At 43.5% G+C, this 24,492-nt stretch overlaps 1 protein-coding gene across 2 annotated transcripts in view; it reads right to left on the reverse strand.

Moving 5' to 3' along the window:
• Positions 1-12,041: 12,041 nt before the first annotated feature.
• asic2 (acid-sensing (proton-gated) ion channel 2) overlaps positions 12,042-24,492 on the reverse strand; it is a 283,962-nt gene continuing 271,511 nt past the window's right edge. For both annotated transcript variants that reach the window (XM_071912576.1, XM_071912574.1), the window contains exons 3-10: positions 23,039-23,166; positions 19,385-19,535; positions 18,895-18,951; positions 15,200-15,353; positions 14,069-14,160; positions 13,875-13,954; positions 13,080-13,148; positions 12,042-12,143 (exon numbers count right to left, since the gene is read on the reverse strand). In XM_071912576.1, the coding sequence (XP_071768677.1) occupies positions 12,042-12,143; positions 13,080-13,148; positions 13,875-13,954; positions 14,069-14,160; positions 15,200-15,353; positions 18,895-18,951; positions 19,385-19,535; positions 23,039-23,166 (833 nt within the window). The remainder of the gene's footprint in view (positions 12,144-13,079; positions 13,149-13,874; positions 13,955-14,068; positions 14,161-15,199; positions 15,354-18,894; positions 18,952-19,384; positions 19,536-23,038; positions 23,167-24,492) is intronic.

Raw genomic sequence — 24,492 nt, forward strand, 5'->3', positions numbered from 1 at the left:
GTTAGAATTCATTTATCGACTTCCAAGGCAAGGACAAGGTGATGTTTTGTAAGGCCCAGAAGTCTGATTTATTCCTCCCGCTGTCACTCCCTGCAGCTGCATCGAACACGAGGGCGTGTCAGGGCTGGAGTCCCAGTCCTGGAGGATTGCTCAGTCAGTCAGCTTTATTGTCACTCCTGTTGGAGTACCATTAGTAGCTTGTTCTGGTTTCACGGTTTTATTCTACTTGAAGTTCAGCGCCAACCATACAGTGCTTCCTGTTAATTCCTACTGCCCATGCATACTGTACAGTATAAGAACCAATGATACATTCTGCAGAACAGGAAAAAAGGGCGTTATAATCGAAATATGGACGAAATTTAAGTGAATGCCATTCAAAACTAAGGTGTGTTCTTTTTCATAAACCACACACATGATCTCCACAAACATGGACAGTAAGCAACGACACACACTTTATCAAATATAATGATATAGAAATGGAATGTGAAATAGAATTTTATTTTCTACTAAACTTTTTGTTCAGTGGGTTTGTTTTTAGGAAATGCACGACAGCCAATTATTTAATCTCAGATGTAAATAGTGTAAATGTTAATCCTTGTGTGCCAACGAAAGATCTCGTAGCACTTCAATGCAACCTGTTTACCTTTGATCCCTAGGAACCCACATCTGTTTGTGTGTAAAATAATGCAGTGCACAAAGTGTGTGTGGACGGATGTTATAGTGTATGTTCACACACACACACCAATATGTGATGCTCCTTTTGTGTATAGGAATGGGTTTTGTACAGCTACCTTGCACATATACCTGTATTTTTGACTGCAGGAGAAGACGTGGGTTCTAGTTGTCTGTTTCCTTGATAATCAGGGTCTTGCTTTGTCCCTGTGTAGTCCGACTGGAGGTTTAGTCTGGGGAGGGGAGACGTAATATCCATGTGTGCATATCCATGGACTTTAAATGATCTTTAAAAGCCCCAAAACTGAGCTAACACACAGTATGAGCTTGATGTCATCTCAGTATTTCAACAGCAGTGGTAAAAACACTGATAAACGACACACAATAAATCAGAAAAACAATTAGAAAACACCGGCTCATACCCAAAGGTGATTATAATTAAAGCCATCAACATAGCTTGACAAGAGTTTGGACAAACTTAAGCACTCCTACTCTGATATTTAATTGACAGTCCTGTGTGTGTGTGTGCGTGTGCGTGTGTGTGTGTGTGTGTGTTATGGAAAAACAAAGCAGCTTCCAGATCCCCTCCGCTCTTCTCTTTTTAACATGCAATGTTCTCTTGATCTTTACATGTGCTGTATGAACCAAGAAACCCAGAATGTTGAGTTTGTAATGTGATATGTACAAAGTGCCATAATAAAGCTAGATGAATTAAAAAAGGTTTGCGTTTCATTGGATTGATTCGGTCAAATGCCTTAAAGGAACACGGCGGCGTTATGAAGCTGTTGCCTTCAGGTGTTCGTTTCTCCCTGAGTGAATCCCGGCGGTTTGCTGTGCTGCTTACACAACACTATATTTTAGGGCTTGTGTTTACCTCTCAGCTGAGTTTGGCTCCAGCACAGTTCATGTAAGAGCATCTAAAATACAGCCAGGAGTCCTCAGCTCTGTGTCCACAGGAGCGCCCCTTATCCTGTCTCCGCTCTATCACCGCTGGTTTTTTTTCCAGCATGGTGACTCACTTGTGCATATACAAGTGGCTTGCATTTGGGAGAGATTATTGTCACGATGATAGATAACTTCAATTAAAAAGTTCTGCTAAAGGGGTTTTAAATGCGCTTTGGAGGAATCGGGAGCTGCAAGTTCAAACAGTTTCATTTCAAAGTCTCCGCCAAGGCAACAGAAGGGACTAAAGATGTCAGGGGAAGATAGAAAGTCATCTCTAGAGCTGCTGAAGAGGGGCAAAAGAAAATCAATATTATCCCAGTACCATACTTCTACTATCCAAACAGAAGACGGCATTTTTCACATGAATGTTAATAATATTTAGGAATATCACCCGCAAACCCAATTCCAAAGCAAAATGACAAAGAATATGAAAACATGCTCCATGTCTAGAGCTGGTTATTATCACTATTAATCCCCCGAGGACTCAAAGAACATTTCATTTTCTCCTCATGACTCCCATGTAGGCCTAGTGAACATCTTTTTTTTTTTTACAGATGTTTACACTAGTTGTACATGAACATCCCCAACGAATTTCTCTAATTGGAAAAAGATAGGCTGTCCATTATTCCGCCTCTATAGCGTGGTTTTTGCTTGTTCTCTTCCTCGCTCTGGTGGGTTTCGCGAGGGTTGATCATCACGTTTCTCTCTCATGCAATTAACTCTTAAGAGCACCCTGTGCGACTCCCGAGACTGCTGCTGGCAGAGGCAATTAAAATGGGTAACAATCAATCTAATTAGTGAAGCTGTTCCGCAGAGAAAATGGAAATATGTTGGTATGAAGGAGCGGAGAGGCTACGCTCAAATCCACTGACATTCAATACGGACAGACAAAACATGCAGATTTACTGGCTCTGTAATTCATATGGAGGCCACACACTCCGCCTGACAAACAGACATAACCACACGTCAGTGATGAGCGTTGTGCATTGTGAGCATGATGGGCCTCTGAATGATGCACCCAGGACGGGGAATTATCTGTCAGTTCCAGTGTCAGAAAGTGATTACAGTAGCTGCCCCACACCTTCAGCCCATTATTCAAGACAATGACAGCGGTTTAAATTTTTATAGAAATAAATTATCTGCTCCTTCACCAGTCGCATCAACAATTCACAGTAATCTGTTTTTTGTTTTTTTGGCAGTGTTGGGCTTGTTGGGCTGAAAATATGATTACCTTATTCATTACTCTCTGGGAGCAGTAATTTGTTACACCACTTTGTTATACTACTTTTCTGTTACACCCACAAAATTGGTGACTGCTTTCTCTCTTTTCTTGAAAAATCAGGATGACTCGCCTACTTGGCTTTCTGTGGGCTTCTGTGTGAATGACCAGGGGAACCAAATAGCGCTGAAATCCAACGCTCTTGCCGTCCTGTAACCCAGTGAAATCAAAGTAGTGGGAATATTTCCACTTGGAGAATGTAAACTTCACTATCTTTCCATCGAGGCTTTAGCTCAGAGAGGTTGGGCTAGCTCGGGGCGTTCCTGTGTCAACTGATCATAGGATAATCATAGTTTTTGGTCAATTCAACTTCTTAGCAATCAAAGAATCAGTGCTTGTCGTCTTCCTAGACGCTGAGAAGGTCTATGACTCTCTGAGGAAGGAAGGCTTAATGTTGAAGTCACATGAAGCAGGGGTATGGGGCTGTGTGTCTAATTGGATCCAGGATTTGCTCAAGGACCAGACTATTCAAATCAGGATAGGACTATAGAAGACAATGGAACCCCACAGGATAGTGTAATTAGTCCTGTGTTATTTAATATTATGATCAAAGATATTTTCTAAGTCAGGTTTTGGGGAATCAGGATTTTCTTTGTTTGCTGGTGATGGGGCCTTATGGAAGAGAGGACGTAACACTGAACATCTAATTAAACAAGGGCAGCAGGCTTTGGATAAAGTGGAGTTATGGGCAAACAAATAAGAGTTTTAACGAAGATATCAGTAAGCAAAACAAAGTGATATTTGGGTTCAAGCGGACGACTTGGCCAAATGCAGTTGCATTGGGGGAGTGAAGCAGTTCCTAAGAGGGTGGCTTGAGGAAAGGATGGTGTGGAGAGTGCAGGTGGAAAGAATGGTAAACAAATAAAGGAAATTTCCGCCGTAGTGTCAAGGAGAAAGCTTGGGGAACCATAAGTACACCTGACACTTCTGAATAACGTGCAGGACACAGAGGACTATGTAGGGGTAGTTAAGGACTAACTGTGGAAAAACTGTGGCGTTTCTACACTCTCGACACTCTCACTATTCAACCCAAAACTGGGTAGAGCTTTTCAAGATGCTCAAAGACACTTTGCAGCACAAAATGTCAAAAAAAGGAGAAAGAATTGCAATTGAATTACATTAAATTGACTGCAGAAAGATAAAATGACTCATAGCAATATAGAAACAAGAAGAACCATGATATATAAAAAATCAACTGAAGAAAATTGTCAAATAGACACAACTTAAAAAAAGGCTAGAACTAAATAACCAAAGAAAATGGAGGAGAACAAGGGAGAAAATTATATAACAAAACTTAAGTAGTCCACCGCACCGTGTGCAGAGCAATTTGGACTGAGAGGAGAAAATTATATATTAAAGGCTATTTTGAGGTGGATCGTGAAGGAGAGGCTCTCATATTCTGGGGGGAGAGAGTTCCAGAGGGAACAAAAAGGTTGTTTTTATAATTTGGTAGACAAAACAAAGGTTGTTTTTACCATTTGGTTGATAAAAAAGGTTGTTTTTACCATTTGGTAGTCAGAACAAAGGCTGTTTTTACCATTTGGTTGATAAAAAAAGGCTGTTTTTATCATTTGGTTGATAAAAAAGGTTGTTTTTACCATTTGGTAGTCAGAACAAAGGCTGTTTTTACCATTTGGTTGATAAAAAAAGGCTGTTTTTATCATTTGGTTGACAAAAAATGGTTGTTTTTACCATTTGGTCAATAAGAAAGGCTGTTTTTACTATTGGTTGGTTGATAGGGAAACATTATCCAGGACTTCACAGTGTCCTGGAGTCAGTGGCACATTGTATTGATCCAATGCAACTTGTGCAGGGAAGCAAGATCCTTCAGTTTGGCATCACTCCTGGGTGATAATGAGACTCAAAGCCAGGTAGCCAAGAGTTTCCTGGAATATTTCCATTCCTCTGGCCCTCATCCTTGGATACAGAGCTAATAATAACTGGAGTAATACCTTAAAGGGGTGCTACATGAAAGGTGGGTGGCAGCAATATGCTTGCAAGTCTGCCAGAAATCCAAAAGAAGAAGAAAAGTGCCCACACTGCTGTACCCAACTGTGCTTATGGGCTCCTTCAGGGATCGAGGCGCTTTATTTTGTCTATTTTTCTTTCGTCTGTTGGATTTTTTCTGTCTCTGTGCGTGCGTTTGAGTTAATCATGTGCCGCAGCTCGAGCCATTAAGCGTCTGCTTCCTTGTTTGTGTGTTTGCTCTTCATGATTGGTCAGAAGCTAATGAGCGCAGGTGTTGCTAATGACTTGATTAGTCAGCTGCAGTGTAAACCAGGTGTGTCTGATTAGCCGGGGGACTCAGACTGTCTTTTATGGAAAAACAAGCAGAGCTGCTGCCCGGTGTGGCTGGCTGCCATCAGATTTACACTTGAGATCTTTTATAATCATCACATCCTTTTAGTGCCCAAGATAAGGCCAGGTCTGCCACATCTTCCCTGGAGAATGTCATCTCTTCAGCCAAATGCAGACTGTGACAGGAGAGGAGAGACATATATCATTATTACCCTATAAGTCCTAAGGTATTATGGTAAGTCCCTGCATATATTATCATTTGCCAAAGCTTCCAAATCGGCTTATATCGTCTACGTTTCTGAGGACTGGTGGAACAATGACTGATGACAGACAAGAAGTCATTATGATTATGAATTTATAAGGTCACCAAATGCACACAGCATAGAGGGAAAGCTGATCCTGTTCCCCTGATGTGATTTATCCATTTATTTATTGCTTCCAAATAGATTTCTGGCAATTTCTGCTTGACCTTTGCTCTCTATTATGATGCTAAAAAGCTCAAGATCAAATTTGGACTCATTCAGCTGAGGAATGGCGAGTGCCACACCTTGCCATATCCACTTGACACCCTAAATTATTATCTTTACTCAATTCAGTTGCTTGGATTGAGTTTTGGATTCTTTGTCCATGAAATTTGATTGTCTCTGAGCAAACTGAATCCCCCTGTCGTGCCGTGAATATAAAGGGTTATGTGCCTCTTTGAAACGGTACAGAGGAAACAGAGGGGAGCATTAATGATGTCACATCATGTGAGATAAATCACCACTAGATGGCACAAGCAGAACACCAGACAGCCAGGCCTCTGGGATCCGGCTCTTTTTGGCAGGAGACGCCGTTAAAATACATTTTCGCCCCAAAATTGCGTTCTGATGATAATGTCAACATCCTAATTCTAATTGCTTTCAGGCTTTGAGAGTCACGTCACACTTGACCTTGTTTACTCACTTGCACTGCACTGTGAGATGTGAGATGAAATGAAAAGCCGGTATAATATGGAGGACTGCGTTTTATTTCTCAGGAGTCGTGTTGATAAAGGCCATGTATTATTGAATCAGAGCGCTACATCTGGTCGCGGCAACACACAGCGGTGGTCTGTCTCTCCACTGCAAGCCTATCTAATCTAACCTAATCTAATCCGTGCTGCCTCTTAGGTACTGCGCACCATGAGGGACACAGACCAATCTCCCCAGATGACTTTTTTCATAATGTAACTTGTGCCAAGTAGATTTCTCAAGGATGGATGAGCGGGAGGAAAAACATGATTGCAGTTGTAGAGGCCGCAAAGCTTTCGCAAAAGGCTTCCCACGTGTCCTGGGTTTCATTGCTCTGGCCCAGAAACCCCCTGCAGGTCCTGTTATCTATCATCGTTTGGCACAGTGGATTTTCCTGAAGAACACAAACACACACACACACACACACACACACTCACACACACTCACTCCAGGAATATGATTGCTTTGGGATTTGCGTTATTCTTTTGTTATTCATTTGTCAATTTTATTTTCAGTCACAATTTAATTTCAGTTGGTTTTCCAGTTGTGCTGGAAAGTTTTAGCTGAGGTTCTATTCATTTCTTGAGAAATGCTTAGTTTTAGTTTTTACAGTAGTTTCAAATTACATGCCCAATAATGTGCAAGCTGCACCGCCTGTTATATGCAAATACTGAATCTGTGCCTTATCACTATAGAAGATTCTCTCTCATATGCTCTCTTTGGTTTTGATCTAAAAATGTCTAAAAAAGTCATTTGATTCATATTTGGTTTCTGTTTATTTCTGGAAGCTGAAATGATTGTTTCAGTTTCTTTCCCACACATCATTTACTTCAGTTGAATTACCTCTAAATTGATTACATCCCATGTCCCTGCAGATAAACGGTGTTCACTCATCAGTACGTTCCTGTCCAAGAGAACTTGACAGCAGTTCAAGATAGAGACAAAAACCCCAGCAGGATAGTGGCACTCTGAGGGTGGGGTTGACCACAGAATTGGCCGTAACACCATGACAGGTTGTCCAGTCATCATGAAGCTTGGCACATAGTTTGAGTGGAATTAAGGAATCATGTCTGCAAAGGCAATTTCAAATCAATCAATAGGGTTCACCACAAATGTCAAAAGTTTGTATCTGTTAATTTGGCCGATCGATTTTTATAAAACATACTCAAGGGCCAAGTTTTAGTCAAAATCTGAAGTTTAGTTTTGATGCATGTGGGCGTGGCCTAACACATGCTGGTTTACAACTGTAAATCTGAATAAGGGAATGTGAATGGGGAGTTTAGCCAGTCATAGGTGCTGGAGGGAACATGGGATGTTGCAGCCGTCATACTGCCTTGTTTTACTAATCGTCTCACTCACACACACACACACACACACACACACACACACACGGTCTCCCCTGATTATGTTTGGAACAGTTCCTGAAGGCAGGGTGACATTGACATTCCAGCAGTTGTTGAGCGCTGGTCAGGTGGATGCATATGTTTTTTTCATTAGCCGAATGGGTTATTAGCCTGGTTAACTGTACCAAATGCCATTGATTTCCCTGGGGCTCATTAAGACCCTACACCTAAAAGCGCCCCATTAAGTCTATGGTTTGTGATTAAATTAGCAATCAACTCTCCTAAGCAATAAACAGAGTCAACAGGTAATTAAATATGATTCAGCCTCTGGTAACAGCCAACAAGTGTACGTGTGGAATAAATGATGCAGTAATTTCTAATGCTTGGTTACACTGGTGGAACTAGGCCATAATGGGTGCAAGATTTTTTAGGGCCCCTATGTTGCTGTAGATAATTTATTTTCTAATATGAAGGAGGACTGAAATAGCCGTAAACTATTTTCTCATTCCGTTTAGTAATTGGAGTCTTTCAACTGCCAGCGCAGGACAAATTCAGCAGGATAAACAAGTCTCAACCAATCAAGATCTCAAACCCTGTTCTGTGTTTTGTGTTGAAAATCTAATATCCATTGTGTGACTAGGTGTATGAATTATGGATTTCAAGGTTAATGCATCGTCCTAGATGTGGCCTGTCTTGGAAATGGCAACTGTGGGTTGGCACTGGAGACGGCGTCTGACAGCCTTGTGACGAAGCCACTGTTAGAGGAAAAGAGCAAATTAAGCCCCAGTCCCAATCTTTCTCCCTGCTACTTTCCTCATTCCTCCCATGGCTGTCTTCCTGTCATTGTATAACTGTCTCTTTGTTCATACTCCAATTATCTCTCATCATTTTCTCTTTAATCTGTTCACTTTACAGTAACTGCCTTTCTCCTTCTGATGTGAATGGAGCTGAGAATACATGTGTGTAATGATGAGCTGCAAAGGTCGAGGAGATTAAATCAAGTTTAGCTGGATGTTATGTTCTTTCAAATCATGACTGTATGCCTTAAAGGAACCTCTTATATTGTTTTCTTAAATGAACACACTGTATTTGTACATTGTTTGTTTGTATGTGTGTATGTATTCATAGATGTTTCTGTTTATTTGCACATTTCTGCTGTTTTATTCTGTTTTTATGTGAAGCACTTTGAACTGCTTTTGTATGAGATGGTGCTATACAAATAAAATTGAATTGAATTATACTTTCAAAATATTGATCATGTTCAAAGGTTGGCTGAAATCATATATATATATATATATATATATATATACGGTATATATCAGTAGAGAAACAAAAGTTTGCGCATGCTCCTACTGGTGCTAGCTCCTACTCTAACAATAGTTTCAGTATACAGTGAGGTGGGGATGCACCTTGCCTGACCTGCAGGCAATTTATTCTGATACCTAAATATCTGCTAAGTGAACTGAGGCTGAACCCCAGCCTGTCGCAGCGCTCAGATGAGACTCTCTGGCATCATGTAGCATGTTTATATAAATAACTCACAACCAGGGATCCTTTTCTACACTGGTAAACTCCATTTAATTGCTGCTATGCTCTGACATTAAACTAAAAATAAAGTCTATATGGGAACAATGGTCCCTGAGCCCACAGTACATCCATTAACTACTAACATCATTCTGACTTTTCTGTAGTTTTGAAGCGCTCCTCAAAGCTGCATATCACTTTCCTTTAAAACATTCTTTACTGAGTAATATGATTGGTGCATGTCTGCACTTGAGGAAAAAACATTATTAGACTGAATTAAAGAGGTGAATGTGTAGCCACAGAGAGAGGCCAGGCACAGCGCTCCCTGAGCTGCAGCGCTAACCGATACCACCGCTGGATTTCCTTAAGTGTAGTGATGCTTAATAAAACCTGACCGGCGAGCTGAATCATGTTTCAAGCGGATTTTCCCAATGCTGTGGCGTGACTCTCCTATTGTCCGGGCCGCTGTAATCATTTGAGGCTGAGTAGGGGCCCGTTCAGCCAGTATTAAGACTGCATAGCATGGATGTCGAGCTACATTTCTATCTGCCACGGCTCGCGCTTCTCTAGCTCTTTCTGCAGGAGTCGTCACGATGTCAGGGGCTTTGTACCAAACTCATTCCCTGTATTTTCTCCAACTCCCACATTGAAGCGCGCCAGAGGTTGAGACTCTTTCAGCCGGTTCGGAGTTCATAGTCCGAACCTACTGAGAAATGACTGGAGCATCGACTGGGGACTGCTGCAAGGCCACGACAGGACAGCCGCCGCTGCAAAACAACTTTTTTTCATTTAATTGTTTCACATTAAAAACACACACTGTATGCTGCATCACAAAATGAGAAAACGCTGTCCTGCGATAACAATTGAAGCCAAAGTAGAGCGAAGTAACAGCCAGTGTCATTGTCACAGAAGAGCCGCGAGGCCCGCTGTCCCGGGCCGCGGCGGCGCACGGGCCGGCTGAGGATCGTGTTCGTCTGAAGCCACAACATGATGAGATAATACACTGAGACAGCAGGTTGAACCACAGACGGGAAATCATAATTCAAACAGTCCCACAAAGCACTTGAATTCATTCCTACCTGTAATGTACATTGCCATGACGACAGAGACCATGCTAGGATGATCATGGGCTAGAAATATAAAACTCAGGTATGTGCTGTACTCCAACAAACACAAAACCCCCTTCAGAACGGTCTCACACAAGCTTTTGGTGTGAAGCCATATACAGATGTAACTGATGTATCTGAGGACACAGCAGGTTTCGTTAAAACCAATGTTGAATAGAAGGACACCTGGTGCTCATAGCAAAATATGTCCTTCGCTTTTAACATGACATTCAACTACCCAAAGTGCTACTTCCAGTTTCATAATATTCTCACCGACTGGGAGTAGCAGACTGAGCAACATTATGAAGTGTGTGACAGCGTTTAGTCGCTTCTGGACCAGGAACTGACACTTCAGCAAAGGAGTTCTGGCGTGTCTGCATGGTACCCGTTTTTCTTCTTTTTCTTTTTTTTTTTTTTGGAGCAAAAACACAGATATGTACACCATAATACAGCTGACCCTGTGTCCTCTAAAATAAAAGATAGAAGAAAGATTAGTTCATCCTGGCTGAACCCACGTCATGATGTTACTGTAATCATGAGCGTTATTATCATAAAAACGCTGTCTGGGGATGAAAATTGTCTGGAAATTGTTTGGGGCCGGGGAGTTTTCCGGTGATGGACAAAACGACGGCGTCTTTGATGTGATGATAATAGCTGTCCCAAATATCACCCCCACATCCTCTAAATGGTCTGATGGTTAAAGAACGCCCTGGGCATGTTCATTTACTAGAGCGTTTTGCACATGGCTTGCTGTCTGGCAGGCAAATGTAGTCAGATTCCACCTCACTTAGCTGGGTGTTGTAGTGAGGTGCAGCAGCCAGAAGCCAGTGATTTATTCACATGAATTAACATGTATAGTAAGAGTATGACATCCCTTTAAAATATGTCTGTAGAAAACAGCTTAGCACCCCAGGACCCACACTGCAAACATGCCTTTTAGTAAACTGATTAAACTGAAACTGACATGTGAAAAAATATGGCTGCGAAATGTTGGATTTCACTCCATTCTGGGTAAACAAAGCAGAATTTTCAGGTGTTGTTTTCCCAGTAACCCCTTCTCCTCAAAGATAATTAAGAAATGATTAATCACTCGTCAGAATGGAGTTTCCAAGACGGATGGGTCGCGTCTGAACTATGATTTTAAACAACCATATGTTCAATCTGTACATTCTAAGTTCGATATCTTGGCCGGGCCCCTTGTCACGGGCCTGTTCTGAAGATAGAGAGACACAGCAAAATGGCACACATGTACAGTAAAGCAACACTGCAGTCCAGCGTACGCATCAGCATCAGCATCAGCATCAGCATCAGCATCAGCACAGAGAGCGAGACTGGATCCGAGAGCGACCGAGGCATGCAGTTTGGACAGTTCATAACCGTTATTGTACAGTACATTTGGCAGTGAGCGACATATGAATGGTGTGTGTTATACAGATATCCTGTACAGGGATGAGCCCCCTTCAGGGTCGTTGCCCTGCCTGGTCTCTGTCTCTATGTCTGTGTGTGTATGTGTGTGTGTGTGTGTGTGAGTGAGTGTGAGTGTGTGTATGTGGAGACCAAGGCCCCCTCCGTAGGTCTGGTACAGTGGAGGCTGCCCTCCCACTACAGTACAGTACATGGTGACAGAGAGGGCCGATAAGTCCAGCCGACAGCTCCTTAATCCCCATTAGTGCCACAGGCAGGGCGGTGTGACAGAGCCCAGCGCTGTCCTTACACCAACCCCTGTTCATGTCCTCATCTCCTCCCCGCCCCCTGGTAACGTCCCGCAGCCGTGCCCCTGTAGAGGATGTCGCGCCACCCAGCGGCAGGAGCCCTGACCCTCTGGATGTGTGTGGCTCTGAAGGGGGGGTGGGAGGGATGCGGGGGGGGGAGCAGGGGGGGCTCAGCAGGCAATCTCCTCCAGCGTGCCCAGGGTGGTCTGCAGGGGGACCGTCACAGTGTGGCTGATGGACTCCGAGTGGTTCGCCACCGGGTCACAGGAACTCTGGGAAAGGTCGAGAAGATTATGAAGGACGGTTAGGATGGAAACAAGTGACTGAAAAACTCTTATTTTATCTTGTATCCAGACTTATCAAGCTTATTTTAAGATTTTTTTTTTTTTTAGTGAAATCATGATGCATGATTAGAGAGAGTGAAACTACGTTGGCTTTAAAAACTCCACCTGTTAACTCCACAGTGCTGTGGTAGCACAATGTTGTAACTAAGAGAATTGCAGAACAAATGATTTAATTCATGTATTGACTAAGCGACTAATTATAAAATCAGCGGGCTACTTCCTGGTGTGTGTATGTACAGCGCAGCAGCCGCCAGTTGGTTGACGCTTGTGTGACTTCTACCATACTAGGAGTGCAAACCGTAATTGCAAAAGCATTACATACAAAAGCACAAATGAATCAATCAATGAACAAAAGAATGAATGATAGGGATAGGATGATATATCGAAATTCAATATATCACAATACAAAAATGTGACAATACGTATTGTGGGGCAGAAAAATGAATCATGATATCAGCTCCATTTTATTCTGCTGTAGTACTCACAAATGAGACCCATCACAATTTCACAAGCTCTCCATCAAAATTACATTAGTTGCACTTTGTAATGACATTTTTAAATTGTTGTTTACATTCTAGCGAGCCAATGCCATTGCTAGAAAGATTTGTGTTTCAGAAATAAACAGAATTCTGCACAGTCAGACTTTGTTGTCACTGAACTTGTATACAACCACATAACATCGCATATTGAATCGTATCGTGAGATAAGCGCATCGTCCCATCCCTAATGAACAAACAGAGCTCGCCTCTTATAGAGCGCCTAAAAACGGGCCGCTGTGAGAGCTCAACCGGGTCCAGCCTGGACAGAACGCTCTGTGAAAGACAACAAGACTGCGATGAGTGAAAGGTAAAAGTCCCGTCTCACCACGTCCTCGCCGTGACTCTCCTCCTCCTCCTCTCTGCTCAGTAGGTCCAGTAGTCTGTCTTTCACCACCTGCAGACCAAAGCAGAAAAGTCAGAGAGTGACTACATTCACTCTTCCATCAAAGGTCACGAAGTGTGCTTGTAATTGCTGAGTGTGTAGGAACAATTGACATTACTACTTAAGTACTTATGTTCTAACTGTGGTAATAAATGCCACCTTCACAATTACTTCAGCGTGGAAGTCGTAAAAACTCGAAGGCCTTTCCTGCTGCTTATGCCAGCGACATAATGCTCCCCTACTCCCACTATACCCATTAAAAAAACAAAAAAACAAAAAAAACATGAAAAAAATGACTTTTCCTGTGTATTTCCAAAGCTCCAGGGGAGGAGAAGACTATTATGTGCTTGGCAGAACGCTGTGCAGATGAAAGCCGTACGAGAGACTCTAAAGAGGGACAAACAGTAAAGCCAAGGTAATGGAAAAATCTCATCATACAGCTCAGTCATTCATCTCTGTCGGCTTTGAGGCAAATCTATCTCTTTAGCTGTTTTTGTATCAGTGACATTGTCTGTGTTCTCAGCCTTCAGGTTGTGCTTTCATGGTCGCTGCTCTTGCTCTTTACTCAAAAAACAAAAACAAAAACAAGAGCGAACAGGGTTTGATACTGAACTGATAAAAAAAATAAAATAAAATGCATGGGCCTGGGGAAGATTTATGTGCGTGTGTGGGTGTGTGTGTGTGTAGGTGTGTCAACAGGTACATGGGAAAAGTGTGTGGAAGGAGTGCTTGACTGACCTCATAAGCATAGTCGAACAGCTCCAGGATGGTGAGGATGCTGGCTCCAATGAAAAGACCCATCTGTCCACCAATATCACCTGTGGAAGACCACAGAGACAGTTATGCCCAGAGAAGTAGAGATAAAGAAAATGTATAAAAAAAAAAAACAGTGAGAGAAAGAAGAAAAGAAGGGTAACATGGGGTAAACCTACCCAGCAAGCCCGCCACCTCGTAGGCTTTCTTCTGCTCGATGGTCTCATAGTTCAGAGCCTCAAAGAACACGTCCAACACCAAGATGTTGTCTCTGAAAGAAGCAAAATATTCTACATTTGTCCTGTCTTGAGCAACACCGCACCGTGCCTTCACACTGCAAACAGCACGACCAACAAGTCACCGGAAGTCCATTTACTTCCTATAGTGCTGAGCGACTAGGGAAACTGATGTGTGGACGCCGGCTTGCCAGCTGAGAAAAGTTGGCCCACGACTGAACTTTTCACAGTCATCTGCTATTAACAGCCAATCAGATTTCTGTGCTCCATTGTTTCCCTACCGATGTGATTTTACTTCATGAACAACATTTCCGCCTGGCAAGGGCGAAATGAATGAGAAGTTGATTGCAGCCATTCAAAGCTTCCCAGTTCTCTACAATTTTTATTTGAAAGACCACAGGAATAAACGTGGCTCGGTGGTTAGCACTTGTTGCTTCACTGTAAGAAAGTCCTGGGCTTGATTCCCAGCTCCAGCCCTCCCTCTCTGTTTAGAGTTTGCATGTTCTCCGCGTGTTCATGTGGGTTTCCTCTGGGTGCCCCTGGTTTCTTCTCACATTCCAAAGACATGCAAGTCAGGTGAATTGGAGACTCTAAATTGCCCATAGGTGTGAATGTGAGTGTGTTTGTCTGTCTATCTGTGTTTGCCCTGTGATGGACTGGCGACCTGTCCAGGGTGTTTCCCTTCAGCCCAATGCATGCTGGGACAGGTGACCCTGAATAGGAATAAGTGGGGAACGAATAAGAAATAAACGTGTTGGAAAATGGTTGCATCAACCATTGGGGTCGATGGCAAGCTTGAAAGTAATTTCAGCAAGAGGAAATACTTAATTGTATTTTTGTTTATTTTCGGTTAATGCTTCCTAATTAGAGCTTGCCAGCTAGCTATGTTAACTCATTAAGATGACGTATCGTTATGTCAGGCAATACCAGAGCAGCAGAAACACATAATTTGCCTGTTCAAAGCTTTAAAGCTGCAGAGCTCTACAAAGATGCAACAGTCGGTCAGAATAGAGCGACACATTAACCGAGTCGCTCTCAGTCTGAACGCCCCGGACAGGGAGAGCCGGAACTCACGTGATGTACTTCTCCGACTTGTTGAACTTCTTCTCCAGGTAGCGGGCCGAGGTCTTGCTGGGGATTTTGACCATGGACAGCTCTTTGTTGTAGCGGGTCATGTTGCACGGCGTCCTGCACATACAATTGCTGCTCTCCACGGCAGACAGTTTGGCTTCAAGGAGAAGAGGCGAGCGACAGGTGGGGAGGAGGATAAAATGGAGAGAGAGAAAGAGGGAGGAGGAAGTGGGAGGATGGGTTGAGAATGAAGGGAAAATGTCAGCTCTTTTAGAAACACAGCGAGGCCTCGCCTGGCGTGCTAGCAGACATACTGAGGCTTCTGTAGCCTTGTGCTCAAAGCGTTAAGCTGTTATTGCTGGTGACAGCCAGGGGAAAATGCATGTGGCATCTCTTTTCTTATTCTAAAAGCAATGGGGGTCATACATACATACAAACACAGTCACACAAATACACACGCACATTGCCTTGACAGTGTTTGATACTGTGTCTTGAGTCCTATGCGAGATGTTTACTCCTGAAAAGACCAAATGACAGTCTAAGTCAATGTCAGCGTCAATGTCACTGAGGAGAGAGTGTAAAGCAGCAAATGTGAATAAGCCTCTGAAGCAGCATCCTAGAAACATCCCCTTTAACCCCCACAGAGACAACATCCTGATGCACAATCGGCAGCGTCTATTCGGGGCTTTGCAGCGGCAGTTTGACCCAGAAAAAAAACTCGGATGCACTGGATGATTACGTGTTAAGCCTACAGCCTCCTACATAACACCATCTCTCCGCAGTGACGCTAATGCTAAGTGACGCAAGCTTTTCAAATATAGCCCCTTCAAAAGCTAGTCCAGCGGAGAGGCTGTTCACATTCACCGCAAATCGCTTTCTTAAGCCGGAGTCTGAATTTTTAAGTTCCACTCCCTCCTGAGTTTAAAAAAGACCTCATCTAATTTCACTAGAGATTTCAAAATCCTTTCCCACTACCAATAACTACCAATTTGGACTTATAATTTGCCAACACATCCACCCTCATTGCATGCTACTCTGAAAGCATAAATGTAGGGGCGAATTTAATGTTAACAGCCTTATTTCTCACTGTGACAACTTTGTGGCAGACCCCCAGATCTCAGTACATAACGCAGCTATCCCCATGGCGCACTAATAGCCTGCGGGGCCACACAGTCACGTAATTGCAAGAGGAAATTCAATATGGCTTCTCAGTGGTCTCTTATTTTTATTCAAATGAGAGACTATTGGATACAGGAGAGCAAGGCCTCATGCATTCAAATCCTTGATTTCTTTCTCTAAGCCTGTCATCTCTGTCCACCTCTCGTTCTCTTTCTCTCACACAAATTTAAATCTAAAACAAACCAAATTACCCTTTTTTTTATTTCACATTTGTTCCATCTTTCACAATTTCTTTTCGCAAAGTTAATGCATAACATTCCCTACTCCAAAAAAGAAAAAGAGTCTGAATAGCATGCAAAAATAGCTTATCTTTGGAGTCGTTTCAGATGTCATTGATAGAGAATGAGAGAATGTTCTCAATTGGCATAACCACTTATGCAAGACAATTACACTCATGTTGTGACTGTCACTTGAAGGATCACATTTATGGCAGGATGCGTCTCTTGTTCATCTAAATAGCCGTAATACGGGATTGGAAATAACTGTTTTCTATCTGGAAGTGTAATTATAAGCAGACACTGTTTCCACCACACATAAGCAAGTCGTTCACAGACGACAGATGCAGCTGTCTCCTATTAAATACATTTTCTGTGCCGTCTCCAAAACTTCACGAGTGACACAGTTAAAGAAAGGAAAACCCAATCAAACTTCGCCATGTGAAATCTTCTCTGGTGGGTATAGCAAATTGGCAGCAAGTTCAAACTGGAATTCATTTGCATTGAATGATCCAAACTGCCTGTGTGTGTGTGTCAGTGTGTGTGTGTGTGTGTGTGTGTGTGTGTATTTGAATTGTGAAAGCTCCCTATTCCAAAAATGAAACCAATTACAGGCAGAGAGAGGAAAAGAGCTTCCTGGAATAAACACCAAAGCCTTTTACATTCCTGTATCATACAGTATAACTTTTCCATTTCAAGTCCATGTTAATGACACATTCTTGAATTGCAGTGTCTGCTCCTGTGTTGTGGCAGATTGCAGCTTTGGTGCTGATTCCCTGATAGTTTTGTTGTCCTTGGCTAGATTTTTTGGTTACTGGTTGATTTTTCTCTCCTTTTAAAGGAGCAATAAGAAAGATTTTACTGCCCACGTAGCACAAAATCAATACCAATCAACACCAAAGACTCAACAAACAATGACTTTTCCAGATGCTGAGATTTCTGGCTTTCAAAACTCACTTTCCTCAACGAGGTGGAAGGGGTGAGAAGGTGGGATCTGAACCAGAGACTTGTGTAGGAGGAGAAAAGTCCTATCAAGTTCCTACTTGTCAGCAATAGATGTGGATAATCATAGATTACTGTACCTCATGCCCCTTTAAATCACAAGTATTATTTATGTTTGCTCTGAGTATGGGCCTACAGGTTGTGCTACAATTAATATGGCTAATTCAGGCTAATAGTTGCAAATGTATTATGATTATTTGATGGATATGATGAGTGCATCAGTATAAAGAAATCGTCTGTAGGTTTCTTAAATTGCAGTGGGGCTCTGGGAGTGCGAGGCGGTCTGGGAGCTGAAAACCCTCACTTTTCAAAGCGCGTCAACACTTTACAATGAATTTAATTTAGATAAATTCACAAGGAAACCATCTCATCTGACTTTCATGAGTCTCTCACTCTCTCCAGTGTGAGGCTATGGCAAAGGTAAAATATTATACTGAGGTATTAGAGCAGTTTCATAAAAAGTCGAAATGGAGAAAGTGAGGAATGGAGAACTGAGATCAATATCTCAAACAGCCAGATGAGCCATCGTTTAATGAAACTGACAAAATTAATAAAAATCCAGAATTTGAAAAAGGAAAAACAGGCAAAAACCTTTCACATTGTTGTATTATTTACCTCAATGTAAGAAATATGACCCATTATCCATCCATCCATCCATCCATCCATCCATCAAACTGAACACTATCCTATCTGTTCCTATCTGTTCCCATGTTGCTTACATACGTGATGAGCCTTCCAAACACAAGGGAAAATATTCAGATATCTGCTGTTTCCTTGGTGAATCCCAAAGGTAAGTAGATATGCGCTTTTCCGCATGATGAGTTCATTAACATGTTTTAAGATAATGACACAATCAGTTTTATACCATAAATGGATCACGCTGCAGCACCTGCATCTGAAATGAGCGTGTGTATAATGTGTAATTCCGTGACCGTTCCAATTTCCTTCATCAATGAGTCCAATGAGTGAGAAGAGGTTGCCATCATACTTCCTCTGAGTAGATGTGTTTATCTGACTAGTTTGGCATTCATGAGGATATTGCTGTACTTAAGCTGAGCCTTGTCAAGCTTGAAATTCTTTCCAGTGTATTGCTCAGCTTTGAGGCAGGTTGATAATTTAAGCATGGCATTGACAGGTAAAAGAAAAAAGCTCACCCTAATCCTTGTTGGCACAACTAATGCTTGTATGTGAGGTTAAGCACTGATATTTAAAAGAAGATATGTATCTGAGTGCGTCATGTTCATTTGCATATAAACCTGTATGTGTGTGTGTGTGTGTGTGTGTGTGTGCATGTGGACTTACCAAGGGCAGGCTCGGCACAGTCTTTATACTGCTCAGGAGTGCAGAATGGAGCATCACCTAGGAATAGTTTGGGGAAAACACAGCAGAGGGAGAAAGGAGAATTTAAACATTAAGTAGTGCTGAATTTCTAACAAGAATCTAAAAACAAACTCAAAACAGCTCCATCACTGCAGAACCATTCCAGGAACCCAGAGCTTTTTTTTTTTTTTTTTTTATTCTGAAAAGGGCAATGTATCCATCTTCTTTATATGTGAGGTGGGATGCCTTTTCTGCCAGTAAACAGCAGACAGACAATCCCACTACTTTTTTATATGCCAACACCTAATCCAGTATTGACTCCTCAAATCAATACGAGACCTCTCAATACTTTTTTAATCTCACATAAATAGTGCAACCTTGCTCAAAACTTTTCCTTGATTAAATGCATCCTAAATGCACCAGCCACCATGTCTATTTTTTTTTTTCATCTCAGAAGAGCCGCGGTGCTTACCGGGCATGTGCACCATCCTGCAGTTGCAGTTCTCCACGATGTAGCGCGTCTCGCAGTCGATCCTGCAGGCCGTCACACTGTAGACCTGGAAGAAGCCCGACTCCAGAGCCTTGGACTCGCACTCTCCCCACGGGGGAGGCAGGTAGGTCAGCTGCAGGAGAGAGAAGAGACATGGGGTCACCGGGGGCCCGGAGATGAGTACAGACAAAACTAGGATGCAGATGGACTCTCTCTCTCTCCATGTGTCCGGTCCAAAACGTGGAGAGCTCCTGTGTACTGCTCTCTCCAGAAGGCCGTCCCTCGCCTCTGAAACCCAGCCAGCTCAGAGACGGAGCAAAACAGAGGAGCCTTGCAACAAACCAGGCGGTGTGGAAAACATTTCCAATGATAGGCAGACTTTGGCTGCAAAAACCCACAACACCCTGCTTTGGGAACACAAAAACTCCAAATTTCTCCCCCCCCTCGCCCCCCCGCCCCCGCCCCTGTGGCTCCGAGGACGGGGACAGCAGATGAGGGACGAGGGACACCGGGAGGAGCTGTGTGAAGGCCCATCTGCTCCACAACACAGGCAGCACGCTCCCAGCCGCGCACTCGGTATCCATCACCCACCACCCTCTGTTCCCCAGTTCCATTCATTGTCATTACAGTGCATCCCGGGAGAAGCGGCTCCCTCTGCCAAAATAGCAATTTTTTTGGATCAAGCTAAAACACAACATCCTGCCAGGTGAAATCTGGCCACAGCATGCTTGTTAGCAGCGACAGAATTTGAAACAGTGCCCCTCCTATCAGGTGATGTTCTGCCCGTGCTCCTGGGGAGTTTGATGCGGTGGATATGCAGATATAATCGCTTCAACTACAACCGGTAAGATATAAAATTCAAACGCAATCCAAACACCGATCTAGCATGCTGAATATTTCATCATCCCCAAAGCCTCTGGCCATGTCTGGGCACTGCTATAACGTCTCCTGTGATAATTAAACATGCCCTCACTGATGCCAGCAGCAAGTGTGAGGGATGAATGCAGACTTCCAGACACTATTAATTTTATTAGGGACCTAAGAAAGGTGCTTCTCAGCAATCCGTAACCTTTCAAATCACCTTCACACCTCAGCTCGTCTTCACTTACGGCCTAATTAGAGTTGGCTCTGACTGATTCAAGATGTGATTATTTCTCCGTAATCAGATAATTGAAGATGCTCGATGTCAGCTGTCGCCGCGTTGAGACCTGCTGACCACATTATGGTCTATCTAATAAGAGCCAAGGCCTGTGCCCCACCCAGCATGTTATTAATCAATGTTTGATTTCCATTACTACATTGCCCCAGTTATACAGGGGCAATGTAGTAATTAGGTTATATAACTTGGTCAGCAAGAGACATTGTTCTAAAAGTTGGTGTTTGAGTTCTGGCTGGATTTTAATGAGGCTGAAGAATTGGAGCTGGTTGGACGGGGTGAAATGGAAACTGTGGGCTGTGGGCTTGAGCTAAAACTCAACACCACACTGGTGTACAGTAGCGAGCCACATGCTACAGCTCCCAGATGATGCCCTCCACTGTTGGGTTCTTTTTTTGGCCTGACAGCACAGCGCCAAGCTGAAACACACAGACCCAGGGCCTGACACAAGAGGCAGCGAGGGAGTAATGCTATAATGAAGACCTTTTCTTTCCTCCCAGGGAAAAATCATTTTCACAAGCAAGGGAACACCGTGCCCTTTCAGCTTTGGTCAAAAGCTCACTGAAGGGCAATTTCTGTGTCTGCACAGCTAAAATATAAAATTGCCTGTGTGTGTGTGTGTGTGTGTGTACTGATTGGGCCCCTACAGTGGGCTGTGTACTTTGGCTTCTGTGCCCGCAATTAATTTGATGAAATGGCTTTAATCTAAGCCCAATGATATTAACCAAAATGAGTTCATATAAGCTCACTGTCACATTTTCACAGTGAGACTGATTAGGATCCATTACAATCATCCACTAATCACCACAAGTATTTTGACATGCTCCATAAGTTCCTACCCAAATCTCTGTCCCAGATAAACCGAACCTACTCCACTCCACCTCATCATTATCACGATCGTTTTACGGACATTTTTGAAAATGCCTTCAGGGTTTCTCCAGAAGTTAGAGGCTTGAAGAGACAGGCGGAAACTTCCCGCAGTAGGAGGCTTCTCCCTGCCTTCTGATACAAAGTGCAGTTCTGCATTAATTAGCTGGAGCTAAATCTGCCGTGTTTCCCACTGTGGCGGCCTGTGGAGAGGGGCAGTGTTATCGCAGCACGGCAGCAGAGGAGGCCCTGTCTTCGCCCTGCCAGTCACAGGACCGGGCTGACAAGATGAGCAGAGACAGGAATCCTGGAGGCTCATTACCCAGGAGGCCTGACCATCTCTGGATAGAAGGCCTCCAGAGATTTCTTCTCCTCTCTCCTGCCTACCGCCGAGGTGCTTCTCTCCATCTCGGCATCACACTGAGCTTCATGTACTGAGGCGAGGTTCCAACCAAATGTTATTCCCTAGTCTGATTTTTTGTTGAAGTGAAGCTTGTTTCTAAATTTTAAAAATGAACTTCGCTAAATGCACCAACTTTTCACCATTCTGAGAAACTTCCTCCTTTATTCACTCTCTTTGACAGCCAATGGTTGCCATAGGAGCAGAACTCTCATTGATATGCGGGAGACAGAGACCATTTTAAAAATGAGGGGGCAATGCATTAATCTTGACAGAAATCTGTCTGCTCAGACAAGGGCAATCAAGCCAACTCCCAATGGTGAGCCAGACAATGCATTTCCAGAGCTGAAGAATAAGAGACCAGAGTTCGGAGGAGGGAGGAAGGAGAGGAGAGGAGACAGGCAGGAGGAAAGAGACAAAATGAGACACAGACAGAAAGAGATAGAGAAAGAGAACAGAATAGAGATGGAGAAACAGCGAGACCGAGGGAGAGACCTAGTAACTTTGGCCGAATGGATTGATAACTCTTAGGGCTCAGAGGAGTCGGTTTATAGAAACATCCAGCATGCCAGAGTACTGGCACCTTCACAGAGGCTTGTTCAACTCCAGCAGGCAGGACAGAAAGGAGAAAGCTGAATAACAACCTTGTGAAGTGGAAGCGTCCAGCATCCCCGTGTGACAGTGAAAAGGCTATTTACATCAAATACAGTCGCAGGTGCCGGTCTACGAGGCCGGTGGCCTTGATATGGCCTTGTGTGGTGGAAGGGAGCTTTGGAGTGATTGAGTGTGGATGAGTCAGGGTGAAGCACCTGCTGCCAAGGTCACGGCCGCTGACAGAGGAGGAAGTTATCATTTGTCAGTCAACATCCGCTAAGAGACGACAGAAGTCTGTAGAGGGTCCAGAGAGACTGCATGTTGGGACACACATTCACAAAAATACACACTCTAACACACGCGCACCCACACACACCTACCCACCCACACACACACACACACACACACACACACACACACACACACACACACACTAAGTCCCCATCATGCCTGTAATGGAAAGTTATTTATCACAGAGGGTTTTTTTTTTTTTTCTTTATCTCTGAGAGATAAGCTGAACATGTGGATTAGAACTGAAATACAGTACAAGAGCCACAAGGAAGGGAAATGATAAAAAAAAGCTATTAAGTGTGCATCAGTAAAGGTCAGGGACACCTACCCTCTGCTCCTGTGTGGCGACAAAAGTCTGGAAGCCAGGGGCCACGCCGAAGCCTAGCTCATGGACGAAAGGGGGCTCCGCCTGGCTGTGGATCTGCACCCGCACACCCGCCTCGAAGGCTGTATCCTCTGAAAGAGAGAGAGACAGAAAGACCCAGTTTGCTGACTTATTCTGTCAATAAACAAACAGAAATGTACAAAAAAACCTTGCTGCATCTTTGGCTTATTGACTGTTCAGATAAATAGAAAAGGGAATAGAAGAACGAAAAATGCTGTTTACACCCAAACAGACGCTGTTCACCGTCACGCTGTTGCAGAGAGTCAAAAACTGAAGTTCCTGTTTGAAACCACGTTTGGTCGATGAATTCGGGGCTTTTTGAGTCAAAGCCAAGGGCTTTCAAGATTGTCTTTATAATAACACACCCCTTTCAGAGGAGAGCGGCCCATTTGTCTTGACATCAAAGACAGGTATTGAAGTAGAAATTCCAATGGCTCGATGCTGACGCTACAGATGAAAGGACTTTTATCCAGCCGTTCAAAGCACTCGTACGCATGCTCACAAACACACATACAAAATGCTACAATCTGAGATGAAACTGCCAGACAGTCGGCGCACCTTCATGTGTGTGTGTGTGTGTGTGTGTGTGGCATAAACAGCCACACACACACGCAAACTATACTTGTTGTACTATACTTGCGAGGAAATTCCATTGACTACATTAATTCCTATTTTTGAAACGTAACCCTTACCACTACATGCCTTAAACTAATCTAAACCTAATCCTAATTCTAATTTTAACTCCCAAGTGCTAACCCTAAACTAACCTTAACTGAGCCTAATTCTAATCTTAACCCTGTTCTAACCCTAAACTAACCTTAACCCTTAAACTAACCTAAACCTAATCATAATTCTAATCTTAACCCTAAACCAGAGTCCTAACGCTAAACCAGCCCCTTGTAGTAGTGAGGACCGACAAAATCTTCTCACAAATCTTCTCACTTTGGAGGATTTTCCTCACCTTTCAATCCTTGCAAGAACATTTGGTCCTCACAGGGATAGAAGTACTCACACACACACACAGTCTCTCTCTCTCTCTCCTTCATACAGACGAGCGCTCGGGCGGGAACTAACAGAGCCACAAGCTAACATTTATGGGAAAGGAGAGAGCGGCCTTTATAGAAATCAATAACTTTCTCTCTCCATGTCCTCACTTTCAACTGGCAGCGTTCCTGCACATTCAATCAAGGTGTCCCCCTGCCAGCCTGTCAGCCCGACGCCTCGGGGCGCACTGGAACCACGACATCAGAGCGTTTCAGGACGGTCAGCCTCTCAGATCCACAGAAGACACGCACGCGCACGCGCACACACACTTAACACACAGTCACACACACACACACACATATACAGCAGTTTCCACCCAACACTCGTCAATCAAACACCTGCAATGCCAAGTG

Source organism: Centroberyx gerrardi, chromosome 7, assembly GCF_048128805.1.
Source record: "Centroberyx gerrardi isolate f3 chromosome 7, fCenGer3.hap1.cur.20231027, whole genome shotgun sequence".
NCBI lineage: Eukaryota > Metazoa > Chordata > Actinopteri > Beryciformes > Berycidae > Centroberyx > Centroberyx gerrardi.